This window comes from Esox lucius, chromosome 23, assembly GCF_011004845.1.
Source record: "Esox lucius isolate fEsoLuc1 chromosome 23, fEsoLuc1.pri, whole genome shotgun sequence".
NCBI classification, from domain to species: domain Eukaryota; kingdom Metazoa; phylum Chordata; class Actinopteri; order Esociformes; family Esocidae; genus Esox; species Esox lucius.
The window spans coordinates 1,655,521-1,674,425 of NC_047591.1; the positions used below are offsets into that span (position 1 = coordinate 1,655,521).

Below are 18,905 nucleotides of genomic sequence, written 5' to 3' on the forward strand. Positions count from 1 at the left end.
ATGAGAAATTGAACAGGTATTCCTAATAATCCTTTAGGTGAGTGTATATAGGACCAGACTATTGTGTATTAGTGGTCGAATTAACAAGTAAACAACAATCATTGCTTAGCTTTATTGATAGGATACCCCACATTTCAATGCAAAGAGATCAGGTTAACTGGGAGGATGCTGGCCCCTGGCTGGAAACTGTGCTGGACGTGAATGATTGGATTACCATGAAAGATGGTTCTAAATTCTCCCCCACATTGCATGTTTGGTGTGTTCCATTCTAATGGGCTGTACCGGCCCAGCGGGGTGTTCAAGGTGTTGACAGATCTATGCTTCTTTTGTGGATGGTATCATTGCCAGTTGTTGATTCCTTGCTGCTTCGGGGCCTTCCTTGATACACTAAAGCTTCCTTGATGTGGGCTGAAGTTTGACATTGGACAAAGGAAGGGCGTTCAGCCTCTCACAGTCACCCAAATCCATGTTCAGGCCCAGTACCCTCTTAGTAAGGAAGCTGACCTAAAGGGATCGCTATTGTTCATGATTCCCTGGTAGGGAGGGGTGCCATTATACTCTGCCCTGATCGTCCATGTAACACTGTGATCTTTCCTGTCCGTACAGCTAATGGGAATTGGTGATTAGTTCAAGCTTGTAGACCTGTTAATGAAGTAATACATGCTCGTTCCCCTGCCATCCCCAACCCCGTCACTGTCTTATCTGATGTTCCACCCACCACAAATTGGTTTTCCGTTATTGATTTGGCTAACGCATCTTTCAGTATTCCTGTGGGAAAGGAATCTCAATATTGTTTTGCTTTTACGTTCCGTGGGAAGTGTTGGACCTGGTCCATCCTCCCTCAAGGGTCTCCAGCTGTCTTTTCTCTGCAGCGCTTGCTCAAAATCTGGAAGGGGTTAGACCCTCACGACTGTGCTGCCATAGTGGAAGAAGTCAGTAAGCCACGACCCGACCTCTCAGACACACCCATTGATAATGCTGATTTTGAGTTTTATGTGGATGGCTCAGCCCTTGGTAGCATATGCCGTCACTTCAGCATTAGAGGTTGTTGAAAGTGCTAGATTGCCCTCACACCTATCTGCCCAGGCAGCTGATCTGTTTGCGCTCACTAGAGCCTGTATTCTAGCCCAACATCAGTCTGTTAATATCTACACAGACAGCAGGTATGCCTTTGGGGTTGTGCATGATTTTGGTATGCTGTGGTGCCAGCGCGGGTTCCTAACAGCATCTGGTAAGACAATCTGTCACTCTAGGTTAGTTGCTATTCTTCTTGACTCTATCTTACTACCGGACTCCATTTCTGTGTGCAAATGTCAGGCTCATACTAAAGCCTCTGATCCCGTCTCTAAAGGTAATGCTGTAGCTGACATGGCTGCTAAAGCTGCTGCCACGTCCCCTGTCTCCCCCATTTTGCAGATGGTTTCTCTGCCTCTAACTGATGTTTACTCTCTTAATGATGTTCCTGACTTACACTCACACGGTGACACTGTGGTGTTTTCTTATTGGAAGCGGTTGAAATGCTCCTCTGACCAGAAGCTGAAGCTTTGGGTTGGTCCTAATGACCTCCCTATCCTTCCTTGCTCCTGTTACCCCATGTTGCTAAGTTGGCACATGGCCAAGACCATGTTTCCAAGGGTGGGGTTGTGAATATTGTGCATAACTTTTGGTTTGCATCAAGATTTTCCCTATATGCCGAACATTTTTGTGCAAAATGTGTGATTTGTATGACAAACAATGTGGGTAGGGGCACACTGATGCCTATGTTGGCCCATCCAAGGCCTTGAGCACTTAATGGTGGATACTCCATGCCAGGGATACAAATATTGCCTGGTAATGGTGGATGCATTCTCTAAGTGTGTAGAAGCATTTCCATGCAAACATGCCACAGCCATCGTGGTCGCAAATAATTTGATGCAGGAAATAATTCCCAGAATGGGGCCTACCATCAAATTTGACATTAGACAATGGCTCCCATTTTGTAAATAGTGTAATTGAATGCATCTCCACTAGTCTGAAGATAGATCTGCGCACAGATTGTAGCTATCTCAACCGGCCAGTGGTGGCTTGGTTGAGAGAGCTAATCAGACTCTGAAAACCAAATTGACCAAATTGAAGGCTGAGACAGAGTCATGGGTAACAGTGATGCCACTTGCCTTAATGTACATGCGAGGCAGAGAGCATCACACCACGGGTCTTTCTCCTCATGAAGTGCGTACAGGCAGAGCAATGAGGATGATCACTACTCCTTTTCCACAGAATAGACTGACGTTGCAAGGCTGCGATGACAAGATGGTGAGTTATTGCATCGCATTTAATGTGTTGAAGTCTATTTTTCCTACGGTGAAAGCAGCTCTGCCTGAGCCCTGAGGACCACTCCACAAGATCCAACCAGGTGACTGGGTTGTCGTGAGGGACCTCCGTAGGAAGTACTGGCATCAGCGTAAGTGGTTGGGACCATACCAGGTGCTACTGATCACCCAGACATGAAGGTTGCTGAGAGAGGTTGCTGAGAGAGCTACGTGGGTCCACGCCAGCCACTGCAGGAAGGTGCCATACGAACCTGATGACGATGTATCAGCTGATGCCAGGACGACAACCACCATGATGGCCATGGAGTAGCGAGGAGGGCATGCTGAAGGTCACATTCACTGCCTTCATTGTATTTCCGCCATTATCTGGACCATGGAGGCTGGGAGGAACAACGGAGAACCTCGAGGGACCAACAGCAGCAGCATAGTCCAACGGCAGGACTTAAATAATAGCCACCTCAGCGCGAGCCCACGGCGGGCTGAAGACTGGAGTCTAGCAAATAACAGCCCATCCGTTACAGGAGGACCGCGGAGCTGCATGATTGGGCAAAGGCCCTCGGGAAATGCCACCACGAGAATGGCTGGTGGATGCTGATGAAACACACAAAGTTCTCCCACTTAACCTCACTTACACTGACAGTGACCTAGACAACAGGCACATGAATGTTATGCGGTTGTACATGGGATCAATGTGAAGGACATGGATGACAACTGTAACGAAACCAAGTAAACATGACTATTATTATAATCATTGCTTGTTGAAATAGTTTTTGTGACTGTAACATGAATAATAAAGTATTGGTCACCTCCAATTCCTTAGGATATGGGAAGAAATGTTTATGCATTATTAAAAGTTTGTTGATTGTTTTACATCTAATCAATATTAGTTTAATGATGATTAATGGTAAGAGAGAGATTTTTTGGATAATAATCTGTTGCTCTTGCTGGAATGTATGATGTACCTTCTAATGTTTTGTATTTCATTGGTTGTACTGTTGTTTATTCCATAGTACAATAATATCATATTGCTTATTCTAAGTATAATCCAGTCATTTAGTAAGGCCATTATGTGTTTCGGCTCTGCTCACTTACAGGATGTACAGGATGTGCCTACAACAGATAGCTATAGTGTTGGCTGAACTTCTCAAAGGCTGTAAACATCTTGTTATCTTTCTAAGCCGAAGTTTGCAAAGAAGCTGGTGAGACATGTAGACTAACCATGCATAGGATGGGGACACAGTGGGCTGTACTGAATGTATATAGGCCTGAGCTCATCCTTCAACTGAGAGCTTTTGAACTCACTCTGCTGAGTGTTGTTAACTGTTCCAGGTTTGCAAATCTTGAATAAAGCTTTACTTGTGAAAATAATCTACAGTCTCTGTGCCTTTCCCATTTAGTGATTTCCACGACAGGTTCCACCAGGTCTTTTGTTGCCAGTCCCAGCTTTTTTGAAATGTGTTGCGGGCATCATATTCAAAGTGGGGAGGTTTCAAGGAACAGTAACATTTCTCGGTTTCAAAATATGATATTTTGTCTTTGTACTATTTCTATTGAATGTAGGGTTTAAATGATTTGCACATCATTGCAATCTGTTAATATGTAAATTTTACATAGCATCCCAACTTTTTTTTTTATATATCGCCCAGCCCTACCGCATGCGCGCAGACAGTGACACACGCAGACAGTGACACACTTTTTTCTCACCTGCACGAGTGCATGAAAGATCTTGAGGATTTGTTTCTGTATGAGGACAGAGAAGATGGTGGCATCAGGCAGTAGCTGAGTGATGAGATGCTGGATACGGGGCAGAAAGATCTGCATGGCAGCTAGCAATGGGTCCCTCTCCTCTGCCTTCTTATACCTGACACAGACACACACACATATCAAATCATCAGCAGGAGACAGTACGATAAACATGCTGCAATAACAAAAGCCCCCAAAAAATCTATTTGCCTTTACAACTAGAAAAGTCAACTCCAGATCTAAAGTCCCAATGGACAGCTGGTTTCCATTCTAGCCCTTAAAACAAGAGAATGCAATAAACTACCAGGTGGAACAGGAAACTAGCAGAACTCTGGGGGGGGGGGGGTCCTCAGGCTCAGAGTTGGGGAACCCTCCCCCATAGAACTAATAAACTAGGACTGAAACAAAATGTTTGAGAAACTATCAAGAAAGAGTGATGGCTCTCTGGGATAGGTGTCTGGATGGTTGGCTTACTCGTATGTCTTGACAAGCTGGTAGAGGGCAAGCAAACTGCCGTACCAGCTGCCGCTGTTCTGAGACTGCAGGTACAGGCCGATTTTATCTACTATGGCCGTCCAACGCCCAGGGAAGTCATGTTTTATGATGGCTCGCAAACACACTGTCAATTGGGCCCTAGGAAGACAAAGAGACACATGTGAGTTATAAAAATATATATGAAAAAATCTAAGCAGGGCACCTACAGCTCTGGAAAAAATTGCACCTTTTTCATTACTTTCCAAAAAAGTTGAAATGGAAAGTTTTGAGTGAGGAACAGAAGGGCTAAAATGAAGAGACTACTGCAAATGAAATGCTTCTGTTCCTCACTCAAAACATTCCTTTTCAACTTTTTTGGAAAGGAAAGAAAAAGGTGCAGAGGTCTCTTAATTTTTTCCCGAGCTGTATATCACTGTTAGGTAATGAGGTAAGGAGTCCGAAAGTTAAGGAGTCAGATACAGAGAAAGGAGAGTAAAGCTAAGAATTAATGAAAGAAAAAGCTAACAAGTGATTATTTTTATATTCAATAGTAGTACAATAATACTCTAGTCTTTGGTTTAAAAAAAGGATTAATCACTGTAAAATCATTAGGAATAAAATATTTTCATTTCATAAATCTGGTCCCAATCATTACCAAGAACCCACCGGATGGACTCAGGACACTGGATGATGCCCTCCACGATGTTGTCTCTGATCTGTGTACGGTCATTCTCATGGATGTTAAAAGGGAACACCACCTCCCCTAGAGAAGGCTCACGGTCCTGCCAGTACTGGCTCACCATGTTCTTAAGGTAAATGGCAGCTGAGGCAGAGGTTATGTCATTACAACATCATTTGGACTAGCAAGACTGACACATTGCTACCTTACAATTCATTAATTTAACATTCCAGACAAAGATTAAGGCCTGTACCATGCCAGTTACAATGACTCATAGGTCATAGGTAATGCTCTCAGGCATGGTTCTCACCTGCTTGACGAACAGGGAACTCCACCTGTTCAGACACAATGATCTGGAGTAACGTTGGAGCGAAGTTGATGATCTTGTACGACTGAAACACACAAAATTTAAATAATTTAGCAGGCAATTCCCAGTGCTATATGAACTCAGCCACATAGAACCATAACCCAATGAGGGTCCACACGGTCAAATTCATATTATTACCTTTGTGGTCAGATCCACATTCAAGGCCCTGAATTAGCAGAGTATGTAATATAACAGTGAAACTGGTTCCAATGTGCTAAATAAAAAAATACTGTAAGCTGCTCTAGAGTGACTTTTAAATTACTTAAATTGACATAAATATCAACACAAACTGAAGAACAAGGTAAAAGCATGTAGCATAGTTGGTCTGTCCCTCACTTGCATACAGTACCGGAAAAAACACATGGAATCATTTAGAAAACTAAAGTGTTCAACAGATAAAAATACATTTAATGTAGTAGATTCTTCAAAGTAGCCCCCCTTTTCCTTGATGACAGCCTTGCACACTCTTTGCATTCTCTTAACCAGCTACATGAGGTAGTCATCTGGAATGCATCTCAATTAACAGCTGTGTCTTGTTAAAAGTTAATTTGTGGAATTTCTTGTTTCTTAATGCGTTAGGATGGGGCACACAAGGTTACAAGGTGTAACCAGAGTTACCTCTACAGCAGAGGATAGGTTATTTACAGTTACCAGCTGCAGTAATCAGCAATTCATTGACCCTCAGACTGCATGTCAAAATAAATCTTATTTGAACTCTGTGAAGCAACAGAAACATCTCAGCATCAACTGTTCAGAGGAGACTTTGTAAATCAGGCCTTTATGGTTGAACAGTTGTTAAGAAACCACTACTGAAGGACACCAACAAGAACAGACGTGCTTGGGCCAAGAAACAGACATTAGACCAGTGGAAATCTGTCCTTTGGTCTGATGAGTACAAAATATTTTTGGTTACAAAAGCAGTGTCTTTGTGAGATGCAGAGTAGATAAACGGATGATCTCTACTTGTCTGGTTCCCCATGTGTAGCATGGTGTGATGGTGCTTTTGACAATGTCTGTGATTTATTTAGAATTCAAAGCACACTCAATCAGCATGGCTACCATAGCATTCAGAAGCGATATGCCATTCCATCTGGTTTGCACTTAGTAGGACTATCATTTGTTTTTCTACAGGACAGTGACCCGAAACACATCCAGGCTGTGTAAGGAGAGTAATGGTGCGGCATCAGATGACCTGGCCTCCACAATCATCTGACCTCCACCCAACTGAGACGGTTTGGGATGAGTTGCACAGTAGAGTGAAGGAAAGCCAACCAACAAGTGCTCAACCTGTGGGAACTCCTTCAAGACATTGGAAAAGCATTCCAGGAGACTACCTCATGAAGCTGGTTGAGAAAATGCCAAGAGTGTGCAAAGCTGTCATCAAGGCAAAGGGAGGCCACTTAAATTAATCTAAAATATAAATGTATTTTAATTTGTTTAATACTATTTTGGTTACTACATGATTTCATGTGTTATTTCATAGTTTAGATGTCTTCACTATTGTTCCACAATGTGCAAAACAGTACAAAAATTTTTAAAAATAACTGGAATTACTAGGTATGTCCAAACTTTGACTGGTATCTTGCCAGACAAAAAAAAACAACCAAGTTAATAACCAGCAACCAACTAGTTAAAAATTAAGTAGCCTACCTTATGATAGAGAATGCTCTACTTTAAAATCCATCTATCACTTTCCCTGTCAGAACCGCTGTCATCTTAATCTTTTTTGAAGGCCTTCACTTAGTTGCATTACTGACTGACAGTCATTTCACACAGTATTTGTCCCTGATATATTCCTAATGTAGAATTGAGGCAGTAAGTAGGCAAAAAAGAAAGTGCAGGCCCGTGAATGTCATTCTTTTGAGTGAGCCAACCATGGCCTAGGCTTCACAAGTCTTGTGTTTTACAGATGTTTTGACCAGATGCATTCTGTCGATTTTTGATTTTGTTGGAAGTAAAGATAATGAAAATTCACCTGTGAAATCAAATGAGCCATAAAAATCTATACATTTACAATCCATGCACATTTGACGGTTTCACTTTCAATCCGCGCATTACAGCAAAAGTTGCAATCTGTTCGGACACCGGGTCACCAACAGAACAATTTATAGACAGCTACACAGTAATTCTGTTTCACAATGCTTCAACGTTCTATTGTTCTCTGATGCAACAGCGTAGGCTATGTGTCGCAACTATTATTTTAAACTTGTGTCGTGTCCTATAAGAAAGACAAACATGCAAATAGAAGTAAGCTACGAACGACTTGAAGTCATGATCCCTGAAACGCATCTTTGTTGCGGTCCGAATCATAAACACGAAAGGACATCCCCCCACCACAGAAATTAGGTTTGCCTTTCTGGTAACAAAAACAAAGTTATTTAGTTCATGCACCAACCTGATTAAGTTCATTTTCAGCCGCTATCCGGAGGTTGGGATCTATCGTCCCTTTCAGCGCTTGAATAATCCGATTGGGATCCATAGTTTCCAATCACAAGATATTTTTTAAATATTTTTACAATCACATACATAAACTGCCTAGATTCGGACAATCGTTACGATTGCCCTAGCCCTGCCCCATTTTACCGGCAATCACTAGGCGGTGGACGCAAAGCAATGTAAATAGTAGCGGTTTACGGTAGCCATTTGTTCTTCTTCTCTCTGTGTTTGGGAATCGCCATTACAGAGAGGGGTTATTACTGCCCTCCTAAGAGCTGGAATGGTCATGACAGAAAATATTGGTTCAGCATGGAGATCAATGATTATAATTTGTAATTATTGTAAATTCTTATTTTTTTATTATTGTAATAATTGAGTAGCTGATTACACTCATCTCCAATGCAATGTCAATAGCAATTTCCGTTTTCTACCTTCCCAAATTTGTGAAGCCCAATTTGCACTTATTGCCACAACTGTAGGTAGGTTTGGGAGAGACAAAGACCAAGAGCAAATCTGGCCATGCTGTACTGGCCAAGGTCACTCTGAAACGCATCTAGCCAAAGTCGCTCCCTTCTGAACTTAACCTTCAATTGATTTTGAAAAGGAAAAAAGGAGGACAGAAATATTTTGAAATTGAGATGTATGAAGTCTCATTGTTAGAGTTGAAGATGATCAAAAAAGGCTATAAATATATCACAGGTGACTTGTGATTGACTGACTACAAATAATGTAATAATAAGGCATTATCTATGATCCAAGATGATTTGCAGTTCAGTCCATTGGTGGTCACTTGATGCTCTCAAATACAACCAAAAGTGGATGGTTTAGTAACAATAACAAATGGATTTTTTGGTAATATATCTGATATGCACCAAACACTGTAGGTTAGCTAGCAATGTAATGCCACCTGTAGCTTATTGTTTGTGAAGGCTAATCTCACACCACATTAGAAACCTGTTTGCTCTCAATTAGTTATTTTGCTTTAAAAGAAAATTGTGATTTCTATTTCTACTTCTTCAGTTCTTACAGCGTGTTTATGAAATGGTGAAGCAAAAAAACACATAGCCATCTGTTCGAGAGTTGACCATCATTGAGCTGAGAATGCTACAATTGGCTCATTTTCTTGTTTTCAGAAAAGCTATGGTTGGATATTAAACTAACACACTTCCAATGTTTCTGATGAGACAGCGTATGTAATCCTGGGGGATCTCCTGCCAGACCTGGATCAGGATATCAGTGAGCTCCTGGACAGTCTGTGGCACTACTTGGCACCGTTGGATGCACCAATACATAACGTCCCCGAGGTTCTCAATTGGATTCAGGTCTGGGGAATGTGAGGGCCAGACAATGGCATCAATGCCTTCATCTTCCAGGAACTGCCTAAACACTCTGGTCACATGAGGCAGGGAATTGTCCTGCTCCAGGAGGAACCCAGGGCCCCCTGCACCAGCGTAAGGTCTGACAATGGGTCTGACAATATCATCCCGGTACCTAACAGCATTCAGGGTATCATTGGCTAGCACATGGAGGTCTGTGTGACTCTCCAAGGATATGCCTCCCTAGACCATCACTGACCCACAGCCAAACCGGTCATGCTGGATGATGTCGAAGGAAGCATAATGTTCACCACAGCATCTCCAGACTCTTTCACGTCTGTCACATGTGCTCAGTGTGAACCTGCTCTCATCTGTGAAGATATGTGAACACCTGCCAATTCTGGTGTTCTCTGGCAAATGCCAGTCGAGCTGCATTTGTACAGTGCTGGGCTGTGAACACAGATCCCAGTAGAGGACGTCAGGCCCTCATGCCACCCTCATGGAGTCTGTTTCTGACAGTTTGGTCAGAAACATGCACACCAGCTGGAGGTCATTGCACGCCAGCTGGAGGTCATTTTGTAGGGCTCTGACTGTGCGCCCCCTATTCCTCCTCGCACAAAGGGACAGATACCCGTCCTTCTGCTAGGATGATTCTCTTCTATGACCCTGTAACGGCCCGTCTCCTGCTATCCCTTCCATGCACTTGAGACTGTACTGGGAGGCACAGCAAACGTTTTTGCAACAACATGTATGACTGTGCCATCCTGGAGGTGCTGGACTACCTGTGCAACCTGAATGGGCTGCAGGTACAGCCTCATGCTACCAGTAGTGACAAGGACTCAAGCAAAATGCAAAACTAGAGAAGAAAGAAGGATAAGGCGAGAGCAATTGTCTCTGGCCACCACCTGCAAAACCATTCCCTTTTGGGATGTTGTCTTGCTCTTGCCTCGCCAGTGCACCTGTTGTCACTTTCATTTGCATTAAACAGGTGACATTGATTCACAGTCGCTTATGCTTCTTAACTGGACAGATTGATTTTTATACTGTGATGATTACGTGTTCCTTAAATTTTTTTGAGCAGTGTATTTTGCAACTTCTGTTAATAAATAACATTAGAATACAATTGAGCGTGCGTGCAAGAATAAGACACAACAAGGTAAATATTTTAGCAAAATACATGTATTGTATAATTATTTTCGATCATTTATTTATTCAGCTCGGTCACAAAACAGATGAAGGAACTGAAAAATTTCAATTCTATGTTTACTTACATATTTTATGATTATTCATTGTATGTTATAGACATGTATACCTATGCACTTAATTTATATCCTAGTAGGCAATCATTGGAACGTTAATGGTTAATAGACGTTTCGGTAAGTTGTGAATGCAGAGACAAAAGTTTTGCTTGTTATGGCCTAGCTGGCTTGCTTCTCAAAATAACACCTCTCTGTCATATGAGATGGCCCCAGAACAGATTAGAATGTGTCCCTAATTGATAAGGGATCTATTCTTCAGGACTAGTTTTGTTATCCTTAGGTTAATAAACCAACCCCCGCACCTTTGTTTAGGGGATATAAACCAGAGTGGAGTTTGGGAAAGCTCTCTCTTGCATTTTCCTCACTCCTGCCTGCATCTTCAATTTCTGGAGAAATTTTATCTTGGATACTTGGAGGTACATTGTAATACTCTCTTTATATATTAAATGAATTTGTTACATTAATTGCGGAGAACTAATTGTCTTCTATAAATAGGGTCTTTCCATTAGATTGATGGACTAATCCGGCCAATGGTATTGGTTGTAGAATTGCAAATGTAGCTGATTGGTCAAGATTCGAAGACCCAACCCTTCTTGCTTGTGGAATTAATTTGAACTTTCGTAACTCCAGCCCTATGAGCGGAGCGTTGCCCATAGAGGCTTCGCTCTTATTGGTTTAACCCGTCTAGAACTGGAGATACAAAAGTAACTATCGTGCACATACTGTGCCAAAGCGTGCACGGAACACAAACAATGCAGTCTCACTTCCTTCACGCCTGCATGGGGAGGAGGAAACTTCAGTTTGATCACCTTAGGCAGGAAAGCAGGGTTGGGGAGCAACACAGCCCTGCTGCCATCGCCACTGATAGGAAGACAGCCTTGTTGTGTCCAGGGTGAAAATGTGATATTAAGTTTTGAGGGGACAATTACATAATATTTTCACAAGAGCAATTTTTGTAGGGGACATCCAAAATAGTGCTGTAATACTGTTTTAGTTAATTCAGCTACTGTGTGTGAACCCTACCAAAATAAAACTAATTTACTGGATTGACCTGTAATTCAATGCAGAGAAAATGGCTGGTGACGGTTAAAAATGTTTTTTATTGTATTGATTAGTAGAGGTAAATAAATGTCTAACATATCCTTTGTTTGAACTACTTACTGAAAGTCAACCACCAACAACAGTCAAACGGGGCTGTCGCAAATTTTTAAAACTTAAATGCACTATTAAGTGTCTATAATCAGCACAAATGCTTTTTATTAAAATAACATAGTTACGTTTACCTTTATATATTGGGGGGACAAATCATAGTTTTCCCCAGGATGTGGGGGTCATGTCCACTCTGTCCCCCCGTGATTTCCGCATATGGTTGTGTCGACAGCACACAGATCACTGACCCCTTAGCGGATGTCAGAGCCAGCAACAGCACGGTCTTCAGAAACAGCATCCTCAATAAGATCTGATCTATGGGCTCAAAAGGCATGTCACACAATGCCTCAAAAACCAAAGCCAAATCCCACTGTGACAACGTCCGGCGGGCCACTGCCTGAGATGTCGGGACCCAGCCAAAATGTCTTTTACCAAAGGATGACTAAAGACAGACACTTCATTGAAACTTTCATGACACGCCAAGATTGCACACACACACCTTGAGTGTACCGGGTGACCTCTGCTTATCAAATAGGGAATGCAGGAATTACTTGACACTGCCAACATCACAGCAAAGGGGGTCAACCCCCACGCCCACGCACCACTGAGTAAACAGTCTCCACTGGCCTGTGTAGCCAGCAGACATGGAGAACGCTTTCACAACCTGAAAGGTTGTGACGATGTTCTCAGTCAATCCCCGCCACAGCAACCTGGCCCTCTCAGGAGACAGGCCCATAACGTTTGTTCTATCATACGAAATGCCCTGATCGAGGCGTTCGCCTGTATCAACACCCCGTGTCGGTACAGAATCGGCCACGGCGTCCCCACCACCACTTGCGCCACCTCCACAAACCACAGGGCTCCCAGGATGAGTGATAGCCCCTCTGCCTGTATACGAGACATGAGAAGAAGAATGGGGAAAGGGGGAAACGGCCGTGGCCAACAGATGGAGAGACAGGGATCTGACTCCGCCCTCTCTGTTGACGTACACATTCGCAATGTGATTGTCCGACCATACCACCACATTCTGACCCTGTAAGGTCAGCGCGAAGTTCAGCAGCAACTCCAGCCAGTTGATGTGGCACTCCGATGGAGACCACACCCCACTCACCTGGCATATTCTGGACCAGCCCGTCAAGGATGGGTCTGTAAAGAACAGGATGCACACAGTCATCCTACCCATGAGAACACCACGCAACATAGCGCAACACAGATAAATCACTGCTGATGACACACAGCGTCCAACCGGAGATGAACCAAAGTCCCTAATGCGTAACAGCCTCAATGGAACCACTGCATGGGCTGAGTCACACACCTGAATGTGTGAACACAGGCTCTGCTGAGTATGCCAACCCCAGCAGGTCATCTAAGTAGGCCAAAACCCAAACCCCCTGACACCTCAGAGGTCCCAATGCCATCTCCACGCACTTCGTAAAAGTGCGAGGAGCCAATGCATAACCGAATGGCACTCTCGTGTATTCGTACACCTGGCCCTGGAACACTGGGACTTCCTGTGATAAGACAGAATTGGGACATGAAAGTAAGTGTCCTTCAGATTGACGCTAAAGCAAAAATCCTCATGGTGCATGCACTCCAAGAGATATTTTGTCGTGAGCATGCAAAACGGCCTTTAGGGATACGCATTTGTTCATAACGCGCAGAACCAAAATAGGCCTCATTCCCCCGTGTTCTTAGGCACAAGGAAGTAAGGGGGATAAAGCCCCTTCTCCCTCAGCTCTAATGGGACCAGCGTTACCGCCTCCTTTTCCAGGAGGATGATTCAGAGTAATACAGAGACAGCGGTCGAGCACACAGCTCGGGTGCCATGGCCAGCCACTTATTGTACACATCCTAAGCCCCGACCGTCCGTAAACAGCCACCCCACCCAAGGCGGGGCCATCCTGAAAGTGAGAGGAAGACGCACATGCAACCTGCGCCGAGCCGGCCGTCGCCCCATCTGTCCATAACCATGGAGACAGAGGCTTCAGCGGGTTGCGTGGTAGAGTACAACAAACCTATCACACTCTACGAGGGAGAGAAAATACTTCTCTCGTAAACCGAGACTCTGCCTGGACTCCCACACACCTTGGTTGCCACAGCAACAGCATGAGGAGGAACCACAGACTCATGGAGCTGTAGGCATCCGCTCCCAGTCAGAGACTGAGGGCAGGAAGACCACTCACTAACCTTACCAGGACACACCATAGCTGTTTGCAATCACTCACCAGTAAATAAGGCGCAAACACATTTTTATTTAAGACAAAATAGAAGCTCCCCACAGAACGCATACAGGGTAGGGAAGTGCCCGAGGGGCACTCCCCTCCCAACTCGTCAGGTGCGGTGCCGCACCTGACGGTGGAGACATATAGCTCCTCCCATCTGACGGACCTCGGGCAGGAGGCACAGGAGAAGGTGGGCAAGGCACTCTCTCCTCACGTTGGGCAGGTGTAATCGGGGCCAACTCCAATGCAGAAGCCCTAACACGGCAATGTTGTGCATGGTGGTGTGCCTTTCCCTCAGATTGCTGGGTCCCCGGTGCGTCTGCAGAGGCAGCAGATAGGACGGCACAGATAGGAGTGGCCCCAGCTGGAGCCGCTCCTCGCAATCCTTCTTCTGGCGTCTCCATTATTACCACGCCAAACAGTGCATTCTCCACTAAAGGCGCATTCAGGAAGGGGACATTGTCAGGCTCCATCAGGGAGGCGAGTGGCCAACCACAGGTGCCGAACTTGCAGACATTCGCCATCTCCTGGCCCCGCCGATAGGGAGTTGGCCTGTGTCAATTTCAGAATGGTGGCAGCAGCCCTGGTGACCTTGCTTTTCTCCGCTGAAGTCAAGGAGGTGGGACCCTCCGTCAATCCCGCCATCACTGCCGCTTGCAGCCCAACATTGTTGCAGGCCACCAGCGACTTCACAGAGAGTGAGTACTGCTTCTCTGCGAGGCTGGCAGAGACTCTGTCCTTGACAGAAGGGAGCACTTGTCACTTCAAGTGATGGGCCCTGGAGCAAGAGACGTGGCCAGAGTACCTTCCAGGGGTGTGACACCATTGCCCAACTTCTCCAATCTTCCCTCCACCGTAGCGAAGGCAAGGTAAGACTTGACCGTCCTTCGGATCATGAACGGGTCTCCCCAAGCCTCCTCCCAATATTTCCAGAGAGAGGAGACCTCCAGTTCCACGGATGTGTCCAGTGTGCAGCCTCAAAGATGTTTCCCTCCTCTGCCGTGGGGTGCCTAGCAGCAGCGGAGATGGCGGCGAAGAACTCCTCCTTTACTGCTAGAGGGTCAGTGCATCTTTCCTCCTTGGAGTGCGCCTCCTCATCAACCCCTGAGGATCAGGAGTTGGGACAACTCTGTGCCCCGGTCAGCCAAGCATGGGGAGAACAGTCGATAGGAGTCGTGCTCTGCAGGGTCACCTCCTCCTCGGAGTCCGACTCCTCAGCAAAGGAGTCCTCCTCAGAAAGGAGAGAGAGGACATCAGTGGGTGGGACTGCCTCAGCAAAACAAGCCAGCCATGTAATCTGCTCGTACACGCCGGTTTGCCCACAGCTCTGTCCCGAGCATACTGTAGTCCCAGACGAGCAACTTAGGACTAGTGATGGCCAAAGGAGCTTTCATTAGCTTTATTTTAGCAACAGGATATTATGCTGTCACCACTTATATAGTGCAATGATGGCTTTTATTTTGAAAAAGAAAATCTGAGTTAGCGCTGCTAACATAATATCCTGCTGCTAGAAGAACGGTAATGAAGCCTCGTATAGCCAACACTACTCAGGATTCTTGTACGCCAACGGAAGGGCTGTCGGCGGCCGGGGTTAGAAGAAACCGCTCCAGAGGTTGGAATTGTTGAAGCCATCCCTGGCTTTTTCGAAAATCACAGCAGCTTGCATAGCTACAATTACTTGTGAAGAAAAAAGGGAGGCTGAACTGAAAGGTCTCTCTGATCTAGCTGCCGGACAGGTGGCAGCGAAAGGCAAAATGTATATATTTAAATTTTCAGTGCCTGCCGATTGGGAGAGGGGTTGAACCGATAGGATCAAAGCCCCTATGGGTTTCAAAAATGTAAACTCGAAATATAGAAACTCTCCAAGTCGTAAATATGTTCAAATTCCAAGACCGTGCAAAGAATGATCAATGCATGCATTTTAGCCTCACATCAAGAAATTTGTTGCGGCAAAGGCTCTAAATGTCTGTTACAGAATTTAGTTTGTAAAATGTGTTCAAACTTCACTATACAAGCTGGTCAAATATTGCTTGCAAGTACCAACTAAATGTACAAACTTGCAAAGATAAGCTTGCAAGCACATACGTAAATGTACAAGTTTGCCAAATGTAATTACAGATTTGAGCATCAGACTTGCGACCACGGCCCTCAATATACGACCATACATTTTGTTACACAAGTGCACGGATATTTGACGTTTAATATTCCATACAATCAAACACTGTACCGTCTCTCTATATCATTACTTTCAAATGTATTAACAAGAAACAATAGAAAGCATTGCCCTCTTGAGATTCAAAACTTCAAAACCGGGTCGCCCACATAGAAGGCAGTGTCGCTAACCACACAGAGGTGAATGTTTGACGGGTGTCAGTATAGCTTCTTGTGTCAATCCTGAACAAATCCTCTTTTGCCACTGGCCGTTTTAACAGCTATTTGGTCATTCTTGAATGATATTCGTTTGAATAGTTTATTAGCCAGTAATAGGCTTACTAGTATCTACTAACTTCCTAGCAATAATCAGAATTGAGCAATAACTAGCTAGGCTGAAGATGAACTTTTCCATGCCAGAAAAAGTCGCCCCTATAAAGTTTTAGTTAAGGCTTACTATAACGTAACTACTGAATGTTGTAGCCAGCTAAGTGTTTGTCTATCCTGACCCAAAATTATATATATACACTCACCTACAGGATTATTAGGAACACCTGTTCAATTTCTCATTAATGCAATTATCTAATCAACCAATCACATGGCAGTTGCATTTAGGGGTGTGGTCCTGGTCAAGACAATCTCCTGAACTCCAAACTGAATGTCAGAATGTGAATTTATTTTGATTTAAGCCATTGTGATTTAAGCAATTTTGAGCGTGGCATGGTTGTTGGTGCCAGACGGACCGGTCTGAGTATTTCACAATCTGCTCAGTTACTGGGATTTTCACGCACAACCATTTCTAGGGTTTACAAAGAATGGTGTAAAATGGGAAAAACATCCAGTATGCGGCAGTTCTGTGGGCGAAAATGCCTTGTTGATGCTAGAGGTCAGAGAACGGGCCGACTGATTCAAGCTGATAGAAGAGCAACTTTGACTGAAATAACCACTCGTTACAACCGAGGTATGCAGCAAAGCATTTGTGAAGCCACAACATGCACAACCTTGAGGCGGATGGGCTACAACAGCAGAAGACCCCACCGGGTACCACTCATCTCCACTACAAATAGGAAAAAGAGGCTACAATTTGCACAAGCTCACCAAAATTGGACAGTTGAAGACTGGAAGAATGTTGCCTGGTCTGATGAGTCTCGATTTCTGTTGAGCCATTCAGATGGTAGTCAGAATTTGGCATAAACAGAATGAGAACATTGATCCATCATGCCTTGTTACCACTGTGCAGGCTGGTGATGGTGGTGTAATGGTGTGAGGGATGTTTTCTTGGCACACTTTAGGCCCCTTAGTGCCAATTGGGCATCGTTTAAATGCCACGGCCTACCTGAGCATTGTTTCTGACCATGTCCATCCCTTTATGACCATTTCCATCCCTTTATGACCTCTGATGGCTACTTCCAGCAGGATAATGCACCATGTCACAAAGCTCAAATCATGTAAAATTGGTTTCTTGAACATGACAATGAGTTCACTGTACTGAAATGGCCCCCACAGTCACCAGATCTCAACCCAATAGAGCATCTTTAGGATGTGGTGGAATGGGAGCTTCATGCCCTGGATGTGCATCCCACAAATCTCCATCAACTGCAAGATGCTATCCTATCAATATGGGCCAACATTTCTGAAGAATGCTTTCAGCACCTTGTTGAATCAATGCCACGTAGAATTAAGGCAGTTCTGAAGGTGAAAGGGGGTCAAATACAGTATTAGTATGGTGTTCCTAATAATCCTTAAGGTGAGTGTCTATATACATATATATATATATATATATATATACATATATATATATATATATATATATAAAAATACAATAACAAAAACAAATACTCAAGTGAAAACATCAAAACAAATGAATACATAATAAGAAATACAGTAAGAAAACATAAAAGATAAAAAATGGGATGAAAACATAGGAAGCTAAAACCCAAAACAGTGCGGTTAGGTTTAAGCGTAGGCAGTGTTTTTAACCTGGATTTAAAAATGTATATGTTTGGGGCACGTCGAAGATCTTCTGGTAGTTTATTCCAGTTGTGTACAGCATAAGTGCTAAACACAGCTTCTCCATGTTTAGTTTGGACTCTGGGCTCTACAAGCTGACCTGTGTTCATGAATCTAAGAGCCCTGCTTGGTTTATATTCTTCAAACATATCAGAAATGTATTCGGGTCCTAAACCATTCAGAGACTTACAAACTAAAAGCACCACTTTGAAATCTATTCTGTAACTAACTGGAAGCCAATGCAAAGATTTAAGATCTGGAGTGATGTGCTCTGTTCTCTTGGTCCTGGTTAAAATTCTAGCAGCAGCATTCGGAATGAGGTGCAGCTGTTTTAGTCTTTTTGGGAGTCCAGTTAATAGGCCATTACAGTAGTCAACCCTACTAGAGATAAATCATGAACTTCTCTTGGTCTTTTTGGGACACCAAGCCTTCTGGCTATATTATTAGATGATAGACTCCGACCTCACATTTAACAGTCATATCAAAGCGGTCACCAAAACCGCAGTCTATCAGAACACCAGGATTACGCACTTGATCCCTGGTTTTAAGGGCCAGAGAATCCAGCTCTTGACTAATACTTAGATTTTTGTTGCCAAACACAAATCTCAGAAACCTATCTTGGTTTAATTGTAGACAATTTTGGTTCATCCAGGTATTTATGTGCTCTATACAGTGAAAGAGATTCTATTGAGCTGTTGTCATACAGTTCGAGAGCCATATATATTTGAGTATCATCGGCATAGCTGTGGTAGTTAATGTTGTTGTTCTGTAGAATTTGGCCCAGAGGTAG

At 43.9% G+C, this 18,905-nt stretch overlaps 1 protein-coding gene across 1 annotated transcript in view; it reads right to left on the minus strand.

Annotated features, from left to right (window-relative positions):
- ipo8 (importin 8) overlaps positions 1-8,169 on the minus strand; it is a 41,927-nt gene extending 33,758 nt beyond the window's left edge. Inside the window, 5 exon segments of the mRNA XM_010886908.5 lie at positions 4,014-4,170; positions 4,527-4,685; positions 5,193-5,349; positions 5,516-5,597; positions 7,968-8,169. Coding sequence (XP_010885210.1) covers positions 4,014-4,170; positions 4,527-4,685; positions 5,193-5,349; positions 5,516-5,597; positions 7,968-8,051 — 639 coding nt within the window. The 5' untranslated portion in view covers positions 8,052-8,169.
- Positions 8,170-18,905: the final 10,736 nt, after the last annotated feature.